Here is a 23,204-nt window from a genome sequence, read left to right on the forward strand (position 1 = left end):
GCCTACACTAGATAACTACAGTAATGATGTCAATTTCATATAAGGGAAACCCTAGGCTAGCAGGCATCATGTATCAGGAAATTCTACCATGCAATTCCTGAAGATCCCTAGCCTAGTACTAGCATGTTGTTCTAACATATCACATAATCAAATAACTGTATGGTATTTTGGGGTCTACTTACTGGCTCCGGCTAATCGTACACCCTGTATCCTCCTTTACTTATTTTGAAAACCACTTAAAACCATTTTGAAATCTTTCCTTGATTTGAGACTGGATTCGCACGAATGTTCCTCTAATTCACTCAAACCAAGGCTCTAATACCAACTTGTAACATCCAAAATTTCAAACCAATGTAAACTTTTTAAAACATGTCAATTTCATCAAAACATTACAATGCTGTTTTCAAAATATTAATTATCAGAGTTTTTCCAAGAAACATAAACATAACAGGAGGAGTTGTGCGATCACGCCTTTGCCTTCCCGCGATCCCCTGATGTACCTGAAACAATAAACTGAAACGGTAAGCTCGAAAGCTTAGTGAGTTACCCACAAAATATCGATACATATACAGTCCACATAACCATGTCACGATAACATATCATCACAACTGAACAGAACAGCACATAACGGATCCACATCCCTACAGACTGTAATACCCATGAGCCCACAATACGAGTATCCCTTAGCCCGTAACCGGAACGCTCCCGAGCCAATGATCCTTTTGTGATATCACTGCACCAAAGTCACAAAGACTATTGCCAATGATATTACAAAGTCCTTTATAGGAGATTGTTACAAGACAACTCCTTAGATGCGATGTCTCTCACTCAAAGTACATTCCTTTGAACATCCTTTTGCATAAAAGTTTCTAATCTAGTCATAGATTTTCAATATTTAATTCCCAATATGGACACGCTTCCATATTTTCCATATGACAACTCATTCTTAATAGAATCCTTTCTATTCATAATAATGTTGATATGGTCCATCCAATACCATGCTTCCAACTACTCACAAGCGACCAATCCTTGTCAAACTTTGGATTGTCCTTTGATAGTTGTTTAATTATTTTAGTCAAAACCAATTCTTATCCTTTTTCCCTCTAAATGCGCTCGACATTTGGAAAATTTTAGAACGGTCAAACATTAAATCATTTGCAATGGATCCTATACCCGAAGCGTATGGGACACGACGCACAATGTTTTATTTGCTATGTTCTCAAAATTCGAATTGTGAAGAGGAATTCCGTAATCATAATCGAAATTTTAAGAACACACTATGTACCTTTGACTAAATTTATTAACATTTCTCAACCTAAACCTTTAGATTTGAAATGAAGCATAATATTTTCTCCCTTAATTATAGCAAAACAATTCTTCAACTATTGCGACTTTGCAAAGTATGACTCTTGTTTTCTATAATTAATATTGCTAACCTTGCAATACTTTCCTTATTAATCATACAATCATAACTTTTATGCTCCCACTATCATGATGATTATTATAAAACATAACACTTATGCTCCCACTAGCTTCGACATGTATTCATAAACATCTTAACTTTCAGAAAAACAATGCTTATTGAATTTCTTAAGTCCATGTTTCTAATACTTAATGCTTTGATAATCTTTTATCAAGTCTTATTGAACTTATACACCTTTGCCTTAGATAGTTCATATGTGTGTGTAAACAATTGCCAAACCTCACAATTAAAATTATGGAAAGGGATACCGTAACCATAATCGAATTCGAGAATGCAATTTTACAATCACTATCTTCTTGAAATCTCTCTTAGTGAAAGCATTTCCTGACATTCATTTTCATGAAGGAGGAAATCTTATGACACTTAGATTTAAACGGTGTATGTGTTCCTATCCATGTGAATTTGTCAAAACTAAAGTTTACGACAAATTCAAACTCATATGGATTGAACTTTCTTAATCTTGATTTCTTGCCTTATGGTAGCACAGCTGCCCACCATGTCTTCCAATTAGTTAAGCAGCTCACCCTTTCCTATTGATTAAGGTGCTTTGCCTCTTATGCGTTCAAAATGAGAACTCATAGAACTCACATGCATAATTAACTCGATTGGATTGGCACAGATACAAAATGATGTCAACACGATAGGTTGTAAACCTCAACTCGTGTGCTAGTGATGATCGATAAGGTCTATTTGATTTGTTCTTGAAACCTTTCAAGATCAATAAGACTCCCACTGACTCCTTGACATATAAGAATCTCTTGTCAACAACCATTTCTTGACAAACAAATATTCAAGAGTTAGTGTAGCTTTTATCAAAACACTTCATAAATGGGTCCTAGTTGGTCTTTGTCTTATCCAAGACATCACAACTTTCCACATTTGATGAATGTTATAAACCTTCTTAATACTTTTCCACTCAATGTCACAATCTTAACTTTAAGACTTGTCATTGGAACGAAGTATGATAGACTTCTTGATTTAACCATTTCTTCAATCCTTGATTCCTCTTCTTAAACATACAATTGTGCTAAGATTTATTAGAGGATCAATTGAGATATGGTTCTTAATCATTAAGACCTATCATAAAGCATAAAAGCTACTCTCCCTTCTTCTTAGAATAGGGAAACTTTTATCTTTCTGCCTACTTGATTCTTCTTATTCGTTCTACTATTGATTTAAACCCTTTTCAATCAATCTAGAATTACACTTAATCTTGTAATTATAATCACATTTACTAAACCTTTAGTAAATCATGATGAATATCATTGTTACTTTTATGGTGGACTTGATCAACACGCAACTTTGTGTGCTCGATCTCCTAGTCCTTCACTTGAGACTTTGTCAACGAACTAGTCTAATTTCCAAATATGAAATTTCTCATTCATCATGCAACCAAGTTGCATGATTCCAAATTTCTGTCCAATTGAAACTTGGGCGATGAGAAACTCTCCCTATTTGGTAAACTCTCGACTTTCCATAAATAACATAATAAGAACCAAATCTATTATTGCTAATAATAGAAACATTTTAACATCAATTTTTTCATACACGCCATTGCAAGGATAAATAAATAAAATTTAAAATCAAAATTTATTTTATTGCGGAAAAATTTGTCCTTACAATGCAACTCATTGAAAAACTTATGCTAATACCTCTTTCTTAGCAATCTAATTCTAACTCTAAGTAGTAGCTCAAGAATCTAATCTTCTAGGAATGCGATTGAAATCCATTCTTTCACAGTTAGATTCTGCTCACTTCTTCCCTTAATCTTCCTTTCTTTTCTTCGATCCTACAAAACATCAATTGTAATCCTATCACATTATGTATTAAGAATCTAGAATAGAAGCTTAAAAGAGTTAGTTAATGGATTTTACCTATATTAGAGCCATACGTTTCGACTCTCCCATCTCTTAGATCTCTTAGGTAAATGGGGCAGCTTTGTCTCCAATGCCCCTTCTCTTGGCAATAAAAGCAAATCGACTTTTTTGGAACAACACATGGAACTACTTCAGACATTGCCTTTCTCTTATGATCAAACTTTTCGATCATAGCATGTCTTTCGTTGCCATTGTCTATACCCATAGAGGTCATGAAGGCAGATTCACCAATCAACTTTGCTTTTCTTTTGCGCTCAAACCATTGCTGATTCAGCAACAATAAGCATATAGGTGAGATCTATAAGGGTCACGTCGCGGTTCATCATATAGTACTCTCTTACGAACTCAATATATGAGTTAGGAAGTGACTGAAGAACCCAATCAACAGCCATTTCCTCACAGACAACGGATCCCAACATTCTTAACATATCAATGTGTGACTTCATCCCTAGGACGTGTGCACACACCAACTTTCCTTCTTTATGTTTACTTGCCAAAAGGGCTTGAGTGATCTTGAAATTTTCAAGCCTTTGAACTTGTGGGTTAGGGAGAATAATTGGAGGAGGAGGATGAAGTGAAGCATGATCTCTTGTTCCTCGATCGAATCGTGGAATATCATCTTCATGTGGAATGCTTGTTCCACGGGATTTGGGAAGACCATAGTTGTCGAACTTTGACTTCTACAATACGGGAGAAAACGAATTCAAGTTAGTTGATTTTATTGAGTCCTCAGTAAATCACCCAAATGAAATACTAAGGCTAGGACCCAACACAATATTCTACAACTCGGGAGAGGGATGCCGTAACCCTAATTGCAGAATATTTGAAGGTAAGTGAATGACGATTCACTAATTTCCATCATGAAAAATGAAAAAGAATTTAAGTTTTAAATCTATGAAAACTCCTAGATCCTTTGAGATTCATTGAATATTTCAATGGCATGTTTAAATCTCGATATGCCCCTCTTGTTTGTGACTGGGATGCCGAGGATCACAAAGCGGGTGTGAATAACCATGCAAACTTACATGGTGCCCTCACATGTTACAGTCACCTATTCGATGTGCCGGTAAACCACACACGCTCCACCAAACTATGACAAACATTGAGTCACCCTTTGCTACCTTTGCTTAGAACCATTTAGTGTGCCGGTAAACCACACACGCTCCACTAACGTCTTCGCAAGGGCACAAAGTGTAATTTCATGGAATTGCATCAATTCACTTTTGCCTAAGTAACTAAGATTGAGAATTTTGAAAACATTTAGTTACTTTTATAATTCATTATACTTATAATGGAAGGTTTCGTCCTATCCTACCCGTTCGGCTAACGACCCTCCAATAGTCAAGAGTGTGGTGGGTAAGAGTGGATACCCATTCAATCGCCATTTTATAGGCAATTTCCTTAAACACCCTTTATAGACCAGCTTCGTGAATGAGGCCTACTAACGGTAAGACTGACTTTTACTCATACATATATATAATGTTAAACCTTTAATGTTATATATAGTATAGGGTGTATTTTATACTTTTAAAATACTAGGTGATCTAATTTAACAATTATACTTTTAATTTCAATTAAATTGTAAACCTAAACTTTTATGGATTTATTAAACCTCTTTTAATTATACACCTTAATTAATTAATAAAACCATAAGGGTGTGATTTGAACTTTTTCAAAACTATACTAGAGTTTTAGAATTTAACATTCATAATTAAACTTTTAATCAACTTTTAAATTCCAAAACTTGAGGGCAAGTTTTGAAACATTTCAACACATTAGGGTTTAGAATTTAAATATACATCAAAATTAAACAATTAATCAAAATTTAAATTCCAAAACTTGAGGGCAAGTTTTGAAACCTTTTTCAAAACATTAGGGTTTCAACTATTTAAATTTCAAAACAACAAAACTTTTGGGTTCAAATTTAAATTATAAAACCTAAAGGGCAAAATATGAAACTTTTCATAACAACAAGGGTCAAATAACAAATAATTCAAAATTAACATTTAATCACATAATTATCCATATTTGATTTGTTTAATGATTTCTTGCAAAACAATTTATCAATTTACTCAAAATAATTAATCAATTATCACATAAGGAAACAATTATCTTATTAATTGATAAATATCTTCAATTAGATCAAAATTATAGTCAAATATATCATATAATCAGATTAATATTGATCTAACATGATAAGGTAACTATCCATAAGCAAAAACAGCAAGAAATCGCGAAATACCCTCCATCTGACGAGTTGACTCGTCGAGTCAGCCTTGGACTCGTCGAGTCTGCATGGACTCGGCGAGTTCAGCCATGGACTCGGCGAGTCCAGCCTCCAGAATCCAAAAAATCGAATTTTCCAGTTATACAATGCATCAATACAATTGAAACCAAGCTAGGCTCTGATACCACTGATGGGTTTTGGTCAAAAGACATCCTATGTGCTAATACAAACCCTAATGCTTGGATCTAGGTTTCTCTATTGTACATGCAAGTTATCCAAGACTAATAACCCAAATTCTAGCATATGGAAATCAATATTAACATATAATTAGGTTTAAGATGTTACCTGCCCCATCGATCATCCACTAACAGTAAAGACAAACAGAAGTAAAGATAAAAAAAATATTTTTGGAGTTTATGAAATTTTGATTTAAAGAAAAAAAATAAAACAAACAAAACAAAAAAAAATTGGAAATTTTCAAACAAACAAAAAAAATTGGGAAATAAGTGTACAAAAAGTTTACAACCAAAAAAACTACCTTTTAGAGATAAGCGAAGACAAGTACAATAGGACCGAACCCGAGCGCTCGGTGCATTTCGGTACCCATGCGAACCGAACCCGAAATAGACTGAACGTTCGGTTCATTTCGCTTCCAACTTTTAGTTTTGAGAAGGAGTTTTTGGTACTGACTCCGATTCCATCATACCTAGTCCTTGTAGAATTTTATTAAAACTCGCTTCGGAAAGGGCTTTGGTGAAGATGTCAGCCAGTTGATCAGTAGTTCGAACAAAGTGAATCTCTATGTTTCCGTCTTCCACAAGATCCTTAATGAAGTGATACCTCAATGCAATGTGTTTGGTTTTGGAATGTTGCACGGGGTTATGACAGATCCTAATTGCACTTTCTGAGTCACAATATAGTGGGATCTTTTTCATATTGAGTCCATAATCCCGGAGTTGGCTTTGGATCCAAATCACTTGAGATGTGCAAGAAGCGGCTGCAATATACTTTGCTTCGGCTGTCAACAGAGAAACACATGTTTGTTTCTTAGATTGCCAGCTCACCAGCTTCCCGTCGAGGAATTGATAGCCTCCTGTAGTGCTTTTCCTGTCTAAACCACATCCTCCAAGGTCTGCATCTGAGTAGGCTTGAACAAAGAAACCCGAGTTTGAGGGATACCAGAGACCGAGAGAGGTGGTTCGCTTCAAATACCGGAGTATGTTTTTCACTGCTAGCATGTGTGGTTCACAAGGATTCACTTGAAACCTAGCCCAATAGCACACAGAAAACATTATATCAGGCCTGCTAGCTGTGAGGTACATCAGGGAACCAATCATTTGGCGGTATAGTGTTATGTCAACTGCCGGTTTTTCCAATGATGGAGTGAGCTTGGTACCAAACGCCATAGGGACCTTAACCTTTGATTCTCCCATCATGCCGAATTTAGCAAAAAGAGTCTTGGTATATGCTTCCTGGTTAATAAAGATGCCTTTGGGTCCCTGTCTAATATTTAAACCAAGGAAAAAGTTAATCGGACCCATTGAGCTCATTTCAAATTTTGTCTCCATCAACTTTCTAAATTCAACTGTTAAGCTAGGATTCGTTAAGCCAAAGATGATATCATCTACATAGATCTGAACAATCATAAGGTGGTTACCTTCCTTTTTACGAAAGAAGGTTGGGTCAACCGAACCTTGTTTGAATTTAGACATCTTTAAAAACTTAGTTAGTGTTTCATACCATGCCTTAGGTGCTTGTTTCAGACCATAAACTGCCTTGTCTAGGATGTAGCAATGATTTGGATGCTTTTCATTCATGAAACCAGGAGGTTGCTCCACGTAAACCGTTTCTTCAAGTTCCCCATTTAGAAAAGCGCACTTCACATCCATTTGGTAGACCTCGAAGTTCTTGTGTGCAGCATAGGCAAGAAATATTCGAACAGATTCCAGCCTAGCTACCATAGCAAATGTTTCTTCGTAATCAATTCCTTATTCCTGTCAGTATCCTTTTACCACAAGACGAGCTTTATTTCGAATCACATTACCCTCCTTATCCATTTTGTTTCTGAATACCCATTTGAGACCAACGACTGAGGCATCTTTCGGTGTTGGGATGAGACGCCAGACCTTATTTCTTTCGAACTCATTGAGTTCATCCTGCATTGCTTGAACCCAATCAGAATGATCAAGAGCAATATTGACGGTCTTCAGCTCAATTTTGGACACGAAAGAATTAAACATGCAGAACTCTACTTTGGAGAATAGGGAAGTTTGCTTTGCCTTCACTTGAGATCGAGTTAGGACCTTTTCAGATATATTACCCACTATCTGAGATATAGGATGATCTCTGGTCCATTTGGTGAGTGGAGGATAGTTTGGATCATAGGATGGATCCAGTTCAGCATTGACCATTTCTTCTAACTCTGATTGAATATCATCATCATAGAACATATCGAAATTCTCCCCCTCGACAGATGATGAATCATTTGGACTTTCAGGTTGATTTGGACCTTCGGGTGCTACTGAACATTCGGGTATAGCTGGGACTTTCGGGTGTAGACGGGCTTTCGGGTGCTACAGGGCTTTCGGGTGTAGACGGGCTTTCGGGTGCTACAAAGATTGGATTCTCCCCCTGAATTTGTGAGTCCTGTTGTTTTGAAGAGAATTGATTCTCCCCCTCAACTGAAGTGTTGTGCTGAGGTTCTTCTCCTCCCATTTGTTTGGCTACATCTTCGACAATCTGCTTCAGATGATCGATTTTGTTGTCTGCTGCCTTGGCTTCCAAGAGAGTGGCTTTCTCAGGTTCATCAAATAAGTCTACGAACTGGTCAAATAAATTAGCAATCGAGGCTGTGACTTGACCTGTTTGATAGAAAATTTCTCCAATTGCTTCTACGGAAGTCTTTAGTTTCTTGACGTAATTGTCATCGAACGTCACATAATAGGTTTCTTCAATTCTCCTAGAACGTTTATTTAAAACCATGTATGCCTTTGAAGTAAGAGAATATCCCAGAAAGATTCCTTCATCAACTTTAACATCAAACTTGTTGCGATGTTCTTTGGAGTTGAAAATGAAGCACTTGGAACCGAACACATGGAAGAATTTGACATTCGGCTTCCTGTTGTTGATGATCTCATAAGGAGTGAGAGAGAAACGCTTGTTGAGATAAGACCTATTCTGCGTAAAACATGCTGCAGCAATAGCATCAGCCTAGAAATATAAGGGAAGAGAAGAAAAACTTAGCATGGTTCGGGCCGCCTCACACATGGATCAGTTTCGCCTTTCGACAATTCCATTCTGTTGAGGTGTATAAGGGGCTCAGAATTTGTGACTGGTCCCTTTTTCTGCCAAGAAGTCTTCGAATTCTTTGTTCTTGAATTTCAGTCTATTGTCGCTCCTAATGTTTCGAACGACTTTCCTCAGTTGCACTTCGACCTGCTTGATAAAGATTTTCAGTTTGGGAGTCTCTTCAGATTTGTGCTTTAGAAAGAATACCCAAGTAAAACGTGAGAAGTCATCAACAATAACAAGAATATACTTGTTACCGCCAATGCTCTCGATTGATGATGGACCGCATAAGTCAATGTGAAGCAACTCAAGTGGTTCAACAACTTTTGTGTTTATAATTGATGGGTGACTTTGACGACTCTGTTTCCTCATTTCGCATGCAACGCACAAGTGTTCACGATCAAACTTAAGCAATGGAAGACCCCGAACATGACCGCCAGTGACAAGCTTGTTGATGTCTTTGAAGTTGAGATGTGAAAGCCTTCGGTACCACAACCAACTTTCGTCTGAATGAGCTTTGGACAAAAGACATATGGCTGGATTCCCTTTGATTGGTCTGAGATTCAGAGAAAACATTTCGCCTTCTCGATCTGATTTGAGAATGACCTTGTTGGATTTCTTCTCTATAATTTCTGAACCTTCGTCGTCGAATGAAACTTTGAGACCTGTACCTCCCACAAGCTGAGACACACTTATGAGATTATGCTGCAACCCTTCTACATACGCCACCTTCCTTATTGTGAAGTCTCCATTGGTTATCATCCCATAACCCTTTATTGTTCCATAGGAGTTGTTACCGAACTTGACATTGCCACCATTTTTAAGTGATTGAAACTCCCTTAGATCTTCCTTCCTTCCTATCATGTGACGTGATCAACCACTGTCTATGTACCATTCTTCATCAAACTGCTCGTCACTGATAACCTGCAAAAATTAAACAGATTTAGGAACCCAAAGTTTCTTGGGTCCACGTGAGCCTTTCACAAAAATAGGAATAGTAAGAGAAACATCAACGAAATATGTTCATTTTATTAAGGTTTTTTCATCTTTTCTTTTAATAGTAAACACTTTGATTTTATTAGAATTAGTTGCAGGCATTATAGATTCAGATTCTGGTGTTTGGACTTTAGCCTGCTTTCGGTCTTCCTTAGCTGAGGAATTCTTCCTTTTTCCTTTCAAATCCTTTGACGATCTTGAATTTTGAGTAGGAACAGAATTGGGCTTAGAAGAATATTGAGAACGAGAAGAATTGGAGGAAAAGAAATTAGAATGAGAATTTTTTCTGACTTGAGGTTTGGAATGACCCTTTTGGTTGTGATCATTTGAGGGACCAGACCTGGACCTTTGGTAGCCGTTTGATGATGAACCGAAGCTGGATTTTTGGGTGTTGTTGGTTGGTGGTCTGAAAATGTGTCTTTTATTGTAAAAGCTTGATGGACTTAAATCAGGTCTTTGCCTGTTGTTATTTGGCGGACCGAAACTAGTTTTTCGGTTGCTGTTGCTTTCGGGACCGAACCTATCCTTTCGATTCTGTTCTTCGCGTGGACCGAAAGTCTTTCTCTGGTTCTTCTGACTTTTGTTTTCTTCTCCTTTTGACTTAGAATCTTTGTCAAGGTAAGTGTAGTGAGGATTTTGGGAGCGCCAAAACTGCTTTCGCTCTAAGAGGTTTTTCTTGTATCTCAAGTTTCTCTGCTGCTTTTGATTTTTCACCTGTTTCTGTTGTCTATGAATATTTGCCTCTTGTTTCAGCTTCTTAGCAACCGATTCGCTCTTCATGGATGAGGTTTCGCTTGTGGAGGTGACTTCTTCCACTGGAATCTCTTTTGTGCCACTGGTACTTGGTACGTTAAAGTTAGTAGGCTTATTTAGAGGTTCGGGCACATATCTACCTTTGGCCTTCCAGGATGTTCGCTTTGACAGACCAACTGTTTCGTCTGCGTTGTCTATCGGTGCTGACCAAAAAAACTCATCACAACCATCTGCATTATCTTCGTTCACTATGGCAGTGAGTTCGGCTGTCTGATGTTCGGTTACTCCTGTGACCTTATACACCTGATTGGGAGTTTTTCTTACCTTCTGAAACACGACGGCCTTTTCTTTAAGGACTGGGGACTTAGTTTTGGACAAACGAGCGAATTCCACAGAATTTTCAGAAATCAGGTTTTTGTGGTTTTCGGGTTCGCTTCTGACGAACTCGGAACAGTCAACTTCGTCCTCTACAGAAATTTCACTCATATCATCGTCCTCATTAAGTTCAGATGCATTTTCAACATCAATTTTGTTTTCTGAACTCAAATTGGTACTCAATAAGTCGAATTTTTGTATGGTTTCGGTCCTGAGTTTCAACTTATCATTTTCATCCAACAAATTTTTAAGCATGTCCTTATGGTCTTTGGACTTTATAAAAGATTCTATTTTGTCCAGACCATACATGTAAGTGGGATTAACATCATTGGAAGATACAACACTTTCACAGTTGTATGCTTCGGCATCAATTTCATCCTCCTTAAACTCAAGGAAGGGTAGAATCATGCGATGTATCTTCTGCCCTATTTCACAATTTAGATGCAGTTGAGTAATGTTAGCATAAAACCTTTTGGCAATCAAACAAAAAAACATTCCTTTGTTTTAACAATTTGAGATTGTCTCTTTGCAAATAAATGTTTTCATCCCTTGACTTAATCAGCTCCAACTCTTTCTGCTCTATCCACATCCTTCGCTCCTCACTCTTGGATGACACCCTGCTTATTTCGTCAGTTAGATTAGAATTCGTGACCCGTGTTTGCGTTAAACAACTATCTAGATTTGAAATTCTTAAATTCAAGTTATTTAATTCCTTTTCATATGATTTTTGTGGAATTTTAAATGAAACAAAAACAGATTGTACCTTCTTGATCAGTTCATCAAGTTCACTAATTTGCACACTAAGAGGTTTTGCTGTAAAGCATAAGTCCTCTCGCTCCTTGGCCTCTTCATTTCCACCATCAGTGTTGTATCCCCTCATCTGAGATACATCGGTCACCATAAGACATCTTCCATCAGTTTCACCACTTTTTGCAACATAAGCCTTTCCATGAGAAGGCTTTCTCACTTCATCGTCTTCTGAGTCGGTCGACCACACCTGCACGTCACCGAACTCATCATCATCTACCGAACCCTGCACAATAAGAGCATTCATAGAGGGATTAGTAGCAACTTTCTTCCTTTTTATCTCTTCCACTCTTTTCATAAGACTTGCTTCTTCATCTTTCTCTTCACCTTTCTCTGCCATCTTCTTCAACACGCAATCTTTTGCGTAGTGATTCTTCCCACCATAGTAGAAGCAACTGACACCAGAGTCAGCTTCACCCTTCGCTTCCTTTTTCGATTCCTCAACCTTCGGTTCATCTTTCACCTTTTCAGAACTGTAGCTTCCCTGCCAATTACGATTTTTGTTGGAAGGGAACTTTTTCTTGATGAACCTTCTAGGATTTGACACCATCATAACATAGTCTTCGGCTGTCAGATTGTGATCTCCCATATTTAGATCCTCTTCGTCTTCTTCTGCACTCTTACCCTTGGACAGAAGCGCCAGAGACCCCAGATTTGAAACCATGCTTTTCTCTTGCAGTACTGTCTTTTCCTGGGATTTCAGAATCCCCACCAATTTCGCCAGCGAGTAGGATTTGAACTGCTCCTGTGCTTTAACCGTAGACACAACAGCTCTCCATTCAGATTTTAGACCATTCAGAAAAGTGACCTTCTGTTCGATTAGGAATGGCAACGGGGCGGGTTCGGGGCGGGGCATGGTTTCCCAAACCCGCCCTGATATCTTTCGGGTTTCTTATCGGGGCGCCCCAATGGGTTCGGGTTTTCCAGTCGGGTTTCGGGTTTCTTATCAGGTTTACAACAATTCATAACGAAATCTTTATTCCGTTTTAGGGTACCCCGATGTCTTATAAAAAATATGTGTTCTAGTCTCCCTTTTAAATTAAAAATATGATGAATCACTTTAATAAAATTAAATCGACGTTATATTAAAAATTATTTTATTTAATTTTAGTGTAATACGTCAAAACATAAAAAATGATCGTTCACACCGGATTGTTAATAACTAAAAAGATTTTCCACAGTAAGTATTTTATCTTTGATGCGTGCCATTAACATATATATATATATATATATATATATATATATATATATATATATATATAATCGGGGCGGGTCGGGTCGGGGCGAGGATAACCCACTCCCTGCCCCGAACCCGATAAAAAACCCGATAACGACCCGTTACCCGACCCAAAATAATCGGGTTTCGGGTTTCCCCATCGGGTTCGGGTTTTTTTGCCATCCCTATGTTCGATGAGCTTCCTTTCAATATCATGTTTGATCATCTTGCTGAGAAGATGATTGAAGCGGTCAAATGTCTGCGTAACAGACTCATCAGGATTCTGCTTGAACTCTCCAAATTCAGATAGAAGTAAAGTCTGAATTGAGTGCTCCAGATCTTCATCTGTGGAATACAGCTCACGCAGCCGATCCCAGATTTCCTTTGCTGTACTGCAAGAACTCACCAATCTAAATGTGTTAGATTGAAGAGCGAATCGAATTAGTCTCAATGCCTTAATGTTGCATTGAAACTTCTCCTTTTCCTCCTGAGTGACATCTTTCACATCTTTCAACAAATCATTGTACTCCTTTTGAGTTTTAATGATTCTGGATGTTCCTGAATGAGCAAATGGGCTAGATATAATAGCTTCCCATATCAGATACCCATTATCTTCAGATCCAATGACGTAGTCTTTAAAGTGGTGCGTCCATACCTCGTAATCTTGAGTGTAGAGAATTGGAATCTTGGTTGTAGATCCTATACTATTTGAGATGTTAATGGGATTAGATTGAGAATCGTCCATGCTTGATCGTATAACCTGTTATAAGATCAGACTTTGTAATACTTAATATTAGGGCAAGATGAATAAATAATGAGATACGTCAATTATGGAGTGACGGCTCAATAAGTATCAATAAATGCGGAATAAACCCTAATCACTTCTTTCACAGAAGAGATGTGTATGAATTACACAGTCTCCTGCTCTGATACCAATTGAAGAGTTAAGAAACTCTTTGATCGTTTAGATCTTTGAACAGGTTAATCACAAAAACGTTAAACAGTAATATCAAGCACAAGAATGAATCAAAGTATGTCGAATGATTCAATAGATTCAAGCCTCAGCGGAGCTCGATAAAGAACTTCCGTTGTAGAGGCTATTAGGGTTACAAATGATAAAGATAATATCTTTCAAATAATCAACTTCCAAATCTACGTACTAAGATGCATGCAAGCATCTATAAATACTAAACCCTAGAAATAACTCACAGATGGACATGCCCAATCCGGAGACAAAAATGGACTAAAGAACGAGCCCAAGACGCAACACCTTTCAGACCCTACACCTAAATCTCGAAGCTTGTGAGTCATTTTTGAGAGAAACTTGTGTATTTGAAGCTTGTGGAAGAAAAAGAAGCTTGAGGACTTAAGAAGGAGTGAGTAGATGCAGAAACTTCATCCTATCCTCGTCACTTTTTGGTAAGCAAGTCTCAAACTTGCTTAATGATTTCTTAGATCTCTTTATTTTCATTTTTATGGGGTTTTTGGTACAAATACTTTGATCCTTCGGAAATGGACGTCCCAAGTGAGTATACTTCCAGATCTAGGACCTTGAAGGGATTTCATGGCATAAAGGTGCAAACTTTATGGCCATTGAAGCCCCATGCAAGCTTTAGGACATCATTTTGGCCTTTTAAGCTCCAAAAGGCCATGCATGAAGAGAAAGTCAGAGACTTTACGTGTTTATGTAGTGTCTAGGGTCTAGATCTTAGTTTGTATGCTTTGGCTTGAAGTGTTAATGGCTTTTGGATCAAGATCTAGGTCTTAAAGAGTTAGGGTTTGAGCTAAACCCTTTAAGGAATGGTATTAACGGGTAAAATTTGGAAACTTTACCCTTAAAAGGACATTTTCAGTATGTAGATGAAGTATGGAGCTTAGAACTGAAGGATATGAGCTTAATTCATTAGGGAAGCTTAACAGACTGAAGAACTCGACGAGTTCACAAAAGAACTCGACGAGTTGAGTCGAAATGCCCCGACCCTGTAGAAGGAAGGACTCAATGAGTGAAGTTGGAAAGTCCGGATTCTTTTGACAAGAGAAAGTCGACGAGTTCATGAGGAACTTGACGAGTTGGATTGCGATTTCATGGTTTCTGATTTATGGAACTCAACGAGTTGATGGGTCAATTCGGCGAGTTTTGTCAACCCAGAATGTTGACTTTGACCAGAATGTTGACTTTGACCAGGGATAAAATGGTTATTTTACCCTAAGAAGGATTATTGGATTTTGACTAAGTGTTATTGTGATAATGATAGTCGGGGAGTCATTGGAGCAGCCGTTAGAGATTCCTTACCGCGAGATTTCACAGTCAGCTTTGCAAAGTGAGTTTCCTCCCGATTTGAATAGGTCGAAGGCACCAAGGTTGGCCCGTATAAGTTTTGATTAGTTGCTGAGTGTGGGCGAGGCCCGTATCTCATAGATAGCCGAGTGTGGGCGAGGCCCGTATCTCATAGCATTATTTGAGTATGGATATAGTACTACTTGATAGATTTGATTATACTTGTTGTTTGTGTGATACTTGTATGGATGCTTAGTAGCTTTGTGTGAGCGGGGACCGTATCTCGTAGTTAGCCGAGTGTGGGCGGGGCCCGTATCTACTAGTTAGTAGAGTGTGGGCGGGCCCGTATCACCTTGAGTGTGGGAGGGGCACGTATCTCCTAGTAGCATGATTATGTATATGATATGTGGTAGTTTGGGGAGACTCACTAAGCTTTGTGTTTACACTTTTTAGTTTTGATTTCAGGTACTTCCGGTAGCAAGGGGAAGAGCTCGGGATGATTACAGTGCACACACTATTTGTTTAGCTTGGCATGTTTATACTCTGGTATATTTGACAAATGTTTATGTAATTTGTGATACACAACTTATGATTTTTATATGATATTTGATATTATGGCTTTCTTAATGATTTAAAATGAATTTTTTGGACTGTATTTTTGGGATGTTACAGTTGACTTTTTGACCAAGTTTGACTTTGGGTCAAACTTGAGGATTTTGGCCTATTGATTGAGGTCATACCTGGTTTTTGGTGATTAGCATATTCGCGGGCCCAATCAGCGCTTAAAAGGGATCGTATCGCAGTGTTTCAAAATTCTTCGATTCATGTGAGTTTTCCTCACTATACTCGTGGGTCGAAGGCACTAATGCCATCCTACTAGTTTATGTATCTTGGTATAGAGGATGTTGCTTTGTTATAGTAATCTGCTAGATCTGTGTCCTAGTATATAGGATGTTGTGATGCGGTAGTGATCTATAGATCTGCCTGTTTGTCTGACTGGTTATGTGATTATATGTTTGTTTGATACATGGTATCTGCTATGTATATGTCAATATGGTATGGTTGGGTTGAGGCAATCTTGGTTTGTGCAGAAGCCAACAAACCTAGGAGCAAGCCAAACATAAGTTGCGGGCCAATAAGGCAAGCCAGACTTATGTTGTGGGCTCAGGAGCAAGCCAGAAATAAGTTGTGGACCAGTAAGGCAAGCTAGACTTATGATGTGGGATTGGGAGCAAGCCAGACATGAGTTATGGGCCAGAAGGCAAGTCAGACTCATGTTGTGGGCTCGGGGGTAATCTAGTATATTAGTTATGGACCCATTATGCATGTCGTTATCTGTTTGTGTATTGGTACTTTGGGGGGACTTACTAAGCTTCATATTTACAGTTTAAGTTTTATGATTCGGGTACTTCAGATGATCGGAAAAAGGTAAAGACTTGATCGTGCACATCATCATGGCATGTATGAGATTATGATTTTGAGATACTATGATTAATGTTTATTACTTTTGGAAACTACAATTTTAAAATACTTATGGTTTTGGATTGGTTTCAAAAATGAAAATTTTTACCGTAATTTTTAGGACGTTACATTTTCATTGGTCAGGGATAGACATTTCATAGTGAACCGGCTATTATGCCAAAAAAAAATGTCTTCAAAAGTTGGTTAGATTACAAACACAATCAAATTTGCAAAATGGTCATTTGTATATATGCAATATTATGTTTTATAAATCATAAAATTTGCAGAAATGGTCATTTGTATATATGCACTTCATATTGTTGGTGAATGGTGATCCTCCAGCAAATCAAAGTTCTAGAGGTCATCGGAAATCATGGACTCATGGTGTTACAATATACAAACACAATCAAATCTTCACAAAAAAAAAAAAAAAAGCGAACACATTTACAAATTACAAACACACAAATCACGATTCAATCAACCATTAATCCTCCTACAAATCCTTCTAATCTCTCCATGGTTACCCGTCAATGGAGCTATATCACCCATCTTAATCATCGACTTCGCAAACTGATCAAAAAACTCATCTTGATTCGCCGCATAACGTTTCACCAACTCCATCGTCTCTTGATTCTGCGTATACAGCATCTCATCGGAGCTCAACAACCCCTTCAAACCAATCAAATTCTTATAATATCCATTATCAAACTTTCTCGGCGATTCAGGATCCATGGCGAACAAGTTCTGATCACCACCGGATCTCGGGCAGTTTACACGAAGTCGGGCAGCATACGATTGTTCTAACGAGAAATCCGGTTGCCCGTTGCCGGAGTTGTTGTACAGTCTTTGCCGGAAGCTGGTACACCTAGCGTTTCCGATTGTGTGACTTCCTGCAACAAAAAAGGTGGTGTTTTGAGCTAGGGTTTGTGAAATTGATCGTTGTGTTCATCAATTGGGGTTGAAGATTACCTGAAAGTGCTACGAAATCGATAATGTGAAGACCCTTGAGCTTGAATTTGGTGAGGATTGTTTGGAAGGTGTTGTTTGGGGCTGGTATGTTCTGGTTCGAGCCGCTCAAGCTTGCACCTAGTGAGTCCCTTCTTCCCAATGGGACATCCCAACTTGGCCCACCCGTCTATATAAAAACACAAAAACATTTAAATTTTTAATAGAAAGTTAGTTAATTTAATAATGATTTAAAAATCATTATTAACATAATAAACTAATTTTGACAATGTTTGAGAAGCTAACTGAAAAATTAGGTTTGTTTTGATAAGCCAACACATAATATTTGATAAAACTAACCGAAAAATAATATACAAAAAGACATTAACCATAAAAAATATGAGTATATTTGAAAAACTTGTAATGAACATGTTTAGGAAAAGTCCCGATTATTTATATTTTTTTAAACAGAAAAATCTCAATGTTTTGGATTAGAATCTTAACTTTATTTTTTTAAACAGAAAAGTTCCGATTATTTTATATTTTGGTCAAACTAACGAAACATTTTTTATTTTTTTCAACATAGAATGATAGATTAATGTATAAATGAAGATAATCGAGATTTTTTTGTTTAAAAAATAAATATTATAATTAAACTGTAAACTAACCTAAAATATTAAAACTTTATCGAAAATTTCGCACACATATATCAATATAGAATTTGTTTTAATTTTAATAATCTGACTCGTTACCGGTAAAATATGATAGAAAGATTTCGTATAGTTTTAATATTTTATCAATTTAGCTATTTCATTTGAGAATAATGTTTTCTCAAAGATAAACCAATATCTTCATTTTATATCCGTGAAAGATATTCTTTTTCCAACTAGCTAGTTTGAAAAAGGGTAAAGTACATAAATACATTTGGAATTTGATGAATTTGTGCACTTTTTAAGATTGTTATAATAATTATTAGATGCTAAATTAATAGAAAAATGTTATTTTCACGATAAAATGATAAAATTACGTTTTATTTTTTATATATCTTACTAGTTTTAAGGTAAAAATGGTTTAAAATTTTTAATACTACAAAAAATGTTAAGTGGTTAACAAGATAAAAAGATGAAGATACTAGCTATATCTTGTATTTTGTACAATAAAGTATAATCTATTCAAGTAAATGAGCTAAAAATGCACTTCAAATTATGGTACCAAAACAGTCGAATCCCTAGCGGCCAAAGCCAAGATATCAGCGCAAGAAACAGTCTGTGGACACGCTTTTTCAAGGGCAGATTTAATCTCGTCAACGACTTCGAATCCTCTAATCGAATCACGATTAGGGACCGATCTCTTCTCACTGGTTATTGTTCCACTACTATCTAGTAGTATTGATCCATCACAACCCTGCATTATTAGTCACAAACATAATTAACAAAATTAGGCCCGTTTGCTATACAATCTCAAAACATCACGTGTTATACTGTGTTTTCTAATTTCTAGTTAGTTTGTAGAAGAGACAAGAATTACATTTTTAAAAACCCTGATAAGACAAACGAACCTTAACAAAGCAATCATGAAAATGCAAACGAAGCAAAGACGCGGCCATACGGGCATCTTTTGCAACCGCCTTCGAAACAACCGAGTTAACGATATCTTTGGCTTGTGGGCATGAGAAGTCATAGAATTGTGGGTAGAGAACTCCGGCGAAGGTGGCCGGAGGGAAGCAAAGTACAAGTGCTAAAGCTAAGGGTACTACAAATATAGCATTGGTCGCTAGTCGAGGCATCACACTTGGATGTAATATGAATATGATACATTAGGAGTGGATTTAATGGATTTATAGTGATTTGGTGTCTCAAGCTACAGGAGTAGAAGCACCTACTCTACTCTCATCTTCTCTCTTTCACAAATTAAAATTTAATTTCAATCTTAATGTTTTAGTTGTATCTTTTCTTTTTTAATAAATCCATTAGAGATTTTTTTTATATGAAGTGTAAAGACTTTATCAAATCACCAAATAAACAGAAATGATTCATCAACAACAATCGAAGCAAAATAATACAGAAAAAATAACAATTATAAGAAATGGAAACTAAAGATCAGGCGTTATGAATTAGTTGATGAAGCTGTGTCTCGAGTTCATCCAATTTATCTTTCCAATCGCTTTTTACGCACAATGGCTTCACGCCGCTGTAATCTGTAATTGCATCTCCTTTATCGTCCACTTCTTTCTTCTTCTTCTTCTTCATCTTCTTTGTCATCTGTTTGGAGGTTTTCTGGGAACTAGCTTTTTGCAGTGCCAACAGAACAACAGATCCGCTAATTTTCGCTGCGGATGATGATACATCATCTGAATCCCCAATTTCTTGCGGCTTCCAAGTGTCTATTTCTTCTTTTTCCTCATCCTCTTCGTCTTCGGGGTAGTAATTGATGTTCTTGCGAGGTCGTGAATACCTGGCGGAGACGATGAAGTGACCTTGGCTGCCGGTGGTTGTGGCGGGAGGCCATACTCGGCAGGATAGAGTGGTAGCGGCCCACATGGTTTTTGGATGCAAACACACCTTTATCATTTAGGTTTCTACTTTTTAATGTGATAAAATGTGATTGTTAGTTCTCTTTTAAAATTTTGTTTCAATTAAATGCAAATATGACACCTACAAACACGGATGAGAATTTGGCCAGAAAACCCGAACCGAACCGAATTAGACCCGAATAAGCAATTCGATTCGGTTGTTGGGTATATGTATAAGGCTTATTCGGTTTTCGGGTTATTCGGTCCGAGTTACCCGAATAACGGCTTATTCGGTCCCAAAGGACCGAACCGAATATGAAAAGTCACATTTTTTTTTACACTTGCACGATTGCTTATTCGGTCTTGTGTTCTATCGATCGTTACCCAAAATACCCACGTAATGTTTAATGTTTAACTTATATACTTATAGATATATTTTTGGGTGTTTTATATGTTTAATGTTTAGTGTTTAATATGTTGCTTAATAACTATATCTTAAGAATGTGGTGGTTGGATTTTACATTTTATATATCAAGAATAGTTAATCCGTGTTATTTGTGTTTATCATAAGCTACAAAATTCATACAAAATACAATATTTATAATAACATTGTAAATGTTATTTGGGTTATTCGGCTCCTTAATCATCTTGTACATGTTATTTGGGCTATTTGGGCCGGAACCGAACCGAACCCGTATTGCTTATTTGGTTCGGTTTTCGGTTCATATAATTACCCTTATTCGGCTTTCGGTTTATTCGGGTTCGGGTCGGTTCGGTTCTGTTCCGACCCGAATAACATCCCTACCTACAAATGTGATAAAAGACGTTATCAATTAAGTATTAAAAATCAACGAGGTGCATGTTTTTACTTTATACCATAGATGGTGTATTTAAACTTTGAAAAACAAGGAAAAATACCGGCTATAGTCATTTTTGGGGAGGTATTTCAAAATTTAGTCATGAAAACACTTATTTCCGGCTATAGATATGCATTCCGCGGAGGAAGCTCTATGGGGCTCCGTAGAACGATGAATTCTCTGCGGAACTATAAATTTCGTACGTTTTCAGTCTGAAAATGATTGTCCGCATAGATACCTCCGCAGAGACATTAAACCCTTTGCGGAGTGATTGTTTTAGATGTTCATTAAATCCTCCGCAGAGGTCGTTACGAGGGCTCCGCGGAGGCCTTAACATCTCCGCGGAATGGGTTTTTACAATGGTATTACTGACTTTTTTTGTGATATAAAAGATTTTGTTTTTTTTTTTATCTATCTACAATATTCAATCGTTTTCGGGTTTCAATTTTTTTTACAGAAAATATGAGTTTTGTTATTTTATGTGGAGGGTTTTGGCAGATGAGTAATGGAATTAACACCTACGTTAGACCAAAGTTTAACAACTTAGGTTTACTGCTTCCGCCTAGTTTTGACCGGCGAATATTGTTTGATTTGGTTAAAAATAAGGCTAATACATTCAATAGTAATATATCATTGTCATTTCAACACTCCCTTCATTGGTATATTATGAATATTGTAGACGAAGCAGACGTTCATCAACTCGGAAATGTAATGTCTGAAACGAAGGAGATTATGCATTTGTATTTGGAGGTGTTTGAGGGATGGGTCGAACAGACAAAAGCGATTAACAAGATTGTACCATACAATATTGAAAACATTGTATCTGATAATGTTGAAGAGTCTCCACAGGAAAAAACTGTGGCAGTGAATATGGTGGAAAAAGAAAATTTATATGAGTTTGGAAGACTACATGACAAAACTTTGTCGGATGATGAAGAGTCAAATGAAAGTTGGTCAGAAGATGAGTTTACACACAGAAAATAAGCTTCATACATCTTTTACGGTATGTCTCCTATAGGTGATTGTCCTGATCCTATTGTTGAACCTAGACCATTTCACAATTTAGGTCCAAATGATGATATGTTTGTTCGTCTAATGTATGATAACAAACAACAAATAATATTTTCTTTGAGTCTTAAAGCAACGAGAGAAAAGTTTCAGTTTAAGACCAAACATTCTAACAAAAACCGTTACGAGGTATATTGTGAAATTGAGAACTGTAGTTGGCGTTTATATGCAAAACGCATTGATCCGACTGATGAATTTGAAATCGGGACTTTCAACAACGTGCACACATGTTCGTCGTTACGGATACACCCAAATCATAAGCACACAAATAAAAAAGTCATGGGTACTATATTGCATGAGATTATGGGGAAAATCCGTTCGAAGGTTTGGAGGCCTAATGAAATATTAAAGGATTTGAATGTTTTGCTGGAAATCAATGTAAGTTACAAACAAGCTTGGCATGCAAAACAATTTGATATGGAACTGTTGTTGGGATCCTCTGCATAATGTTTTTCCAAACTTCCTATTTATTTTCACAAATTTGAAGAAGCATGATCTCGGTACAGTGAAGGTGTTAGGATCTTTCTTAATGCACGTGAAGGTGTTAGGATTAATCCTTTGCAAATTATGAAAAAAAAATCGGTAGGTTAGAGAAACTTTTTTTGAATACCTCATTGACTGAACTCATTTTCACAACTTTCGACACCTTCTAAAAATGAAAATGGTTGTCCAATTTAAAAGGAATATGTAATCATTATTTCACAGAACTGTTTAGACAATCCGTGTAAGTGACTTGTCAGTCCGCAGAAGTTACTGAACTGGCAGTACGCATAACTAAATGAATTGGCAGTTCGCGTAAATGATTTGTCAGTTCGTGTAACTGATTTGTCAGTCTGTGTAACTGACTTGACAGTATGCGTGACTGACTTGCCACTCCTCATAACTGACTTATCAGTCCGCGTAACTGACTTTGTAGTCTGCGTAACTAACTTGACAGTCTGCATAACTGACTTGGCAGTCCGCATAACTGACTTATCAGTCTGCGTAACACGTAACCTATCTTGTTATATAATAAAGCTTGTATCTATATGAAATTCGCATCTTTTATTCACAAAATGGCG

The 23,204-nt window shown here is 37.0% G+C and overlaps 2 protein-coding genes across 2 annotated transcripts; both read right to left on the reverse strand.

Annotated features, from left to right (window-relative positions):
* Positions 1 to 17,041: 17,041 nt before the first annotated feature.
* On the reverse strand, positions 17,042 to 19,518 carry LOC145097292 (peroxidase 72-like). The gene is made up of 4 exons (XM_079034829.1): positions 19,265 to 19,518; positions 18,919 to 19,110; positions 17,731 to 17,896; positions 17,042 to 17,651 (listed from the first exon to the last, which is right to left on the reverse strand). Exons 1-4 carry the CDS (start codon positions 19,490 to 19,492, stop codon positions 17,239 to 17,241), a joined length of 999 nt encoding a protein of 332 aa, XP_078890955.1. The 5' UTR covers positions 19,493 to 19,518; the 3' UTR covers positions 17,042 to 17,238.
* A 206-nt stretch (positions 19,519 to 19,724) lies between these two features.
* Positions 19,725 to 20,310, reverse strand: LOC145097293 (death domain associated protein). Its single transcript, XM_079034830.1, has one exon. It carries the CDS (start codon positions 20,274 to 20,276, stop codon positions 19,806 to 19,808), a length of 471 nt encoding a protein of 156 aa, XP_078890956.1. The 5' UTR covers positions 20,277 to 20,310; the 3' UTR covers positions 19,725 to 19,805.
* Positions 20,311 to 23,204: the final 2,894 nt, after the last annotated feature.

This window comes from Lactuca serriola, chromosome 4 (assembly GCF_051521515.1).
Source record: "Lactuca serriola cultivar US96UC23 chromosome 4, Lser_US96UC23_V15, whole genome shotgun sequence".
Taxonomy (NCBI): domain Eukaryota; kingdom Viridiplantae; phylum Streptophyta; class Magnoliopsida; order Asterales; family Asteraceae; genus Lactuca; species Lactuca serriola.

What these genes read in the sequence shown, in the direction of transcription:
- LOC145097292 (XM_079034829.1), bottom strand. Translation starts at nt 19,492, where the DNA reads ATGCCTCGACTAGCGACCAATGCTATATTTGTAGTACCCTTAGCTTTA. An exon ending in TTCATGATTGCTTTGTTAAG is followed by an intron (nt 19,111 to 19,264) that starts GTTCGTTTGTCT and finishes CTAATAATGCAG; the next exon opens with GGTTGTGATGGATCAATACT. An exon ending in CGATTTCGTAGCACTTTCAG is followed by an intron (nt 17,652 to 17,730) that starts GTAATCTTCAAC and finishes TTTTTGTTGCAG; the next exon opens with GAAGTCACACAATCGGAAAC.
- LOC145097293 (XM_079034830.1), bottom strand. Translation starts at nt 20,276, where the DNA reads ATGATAAAGGTGTGTTTGCATCCAAAAACCATGTGGGCCGCTACCACT.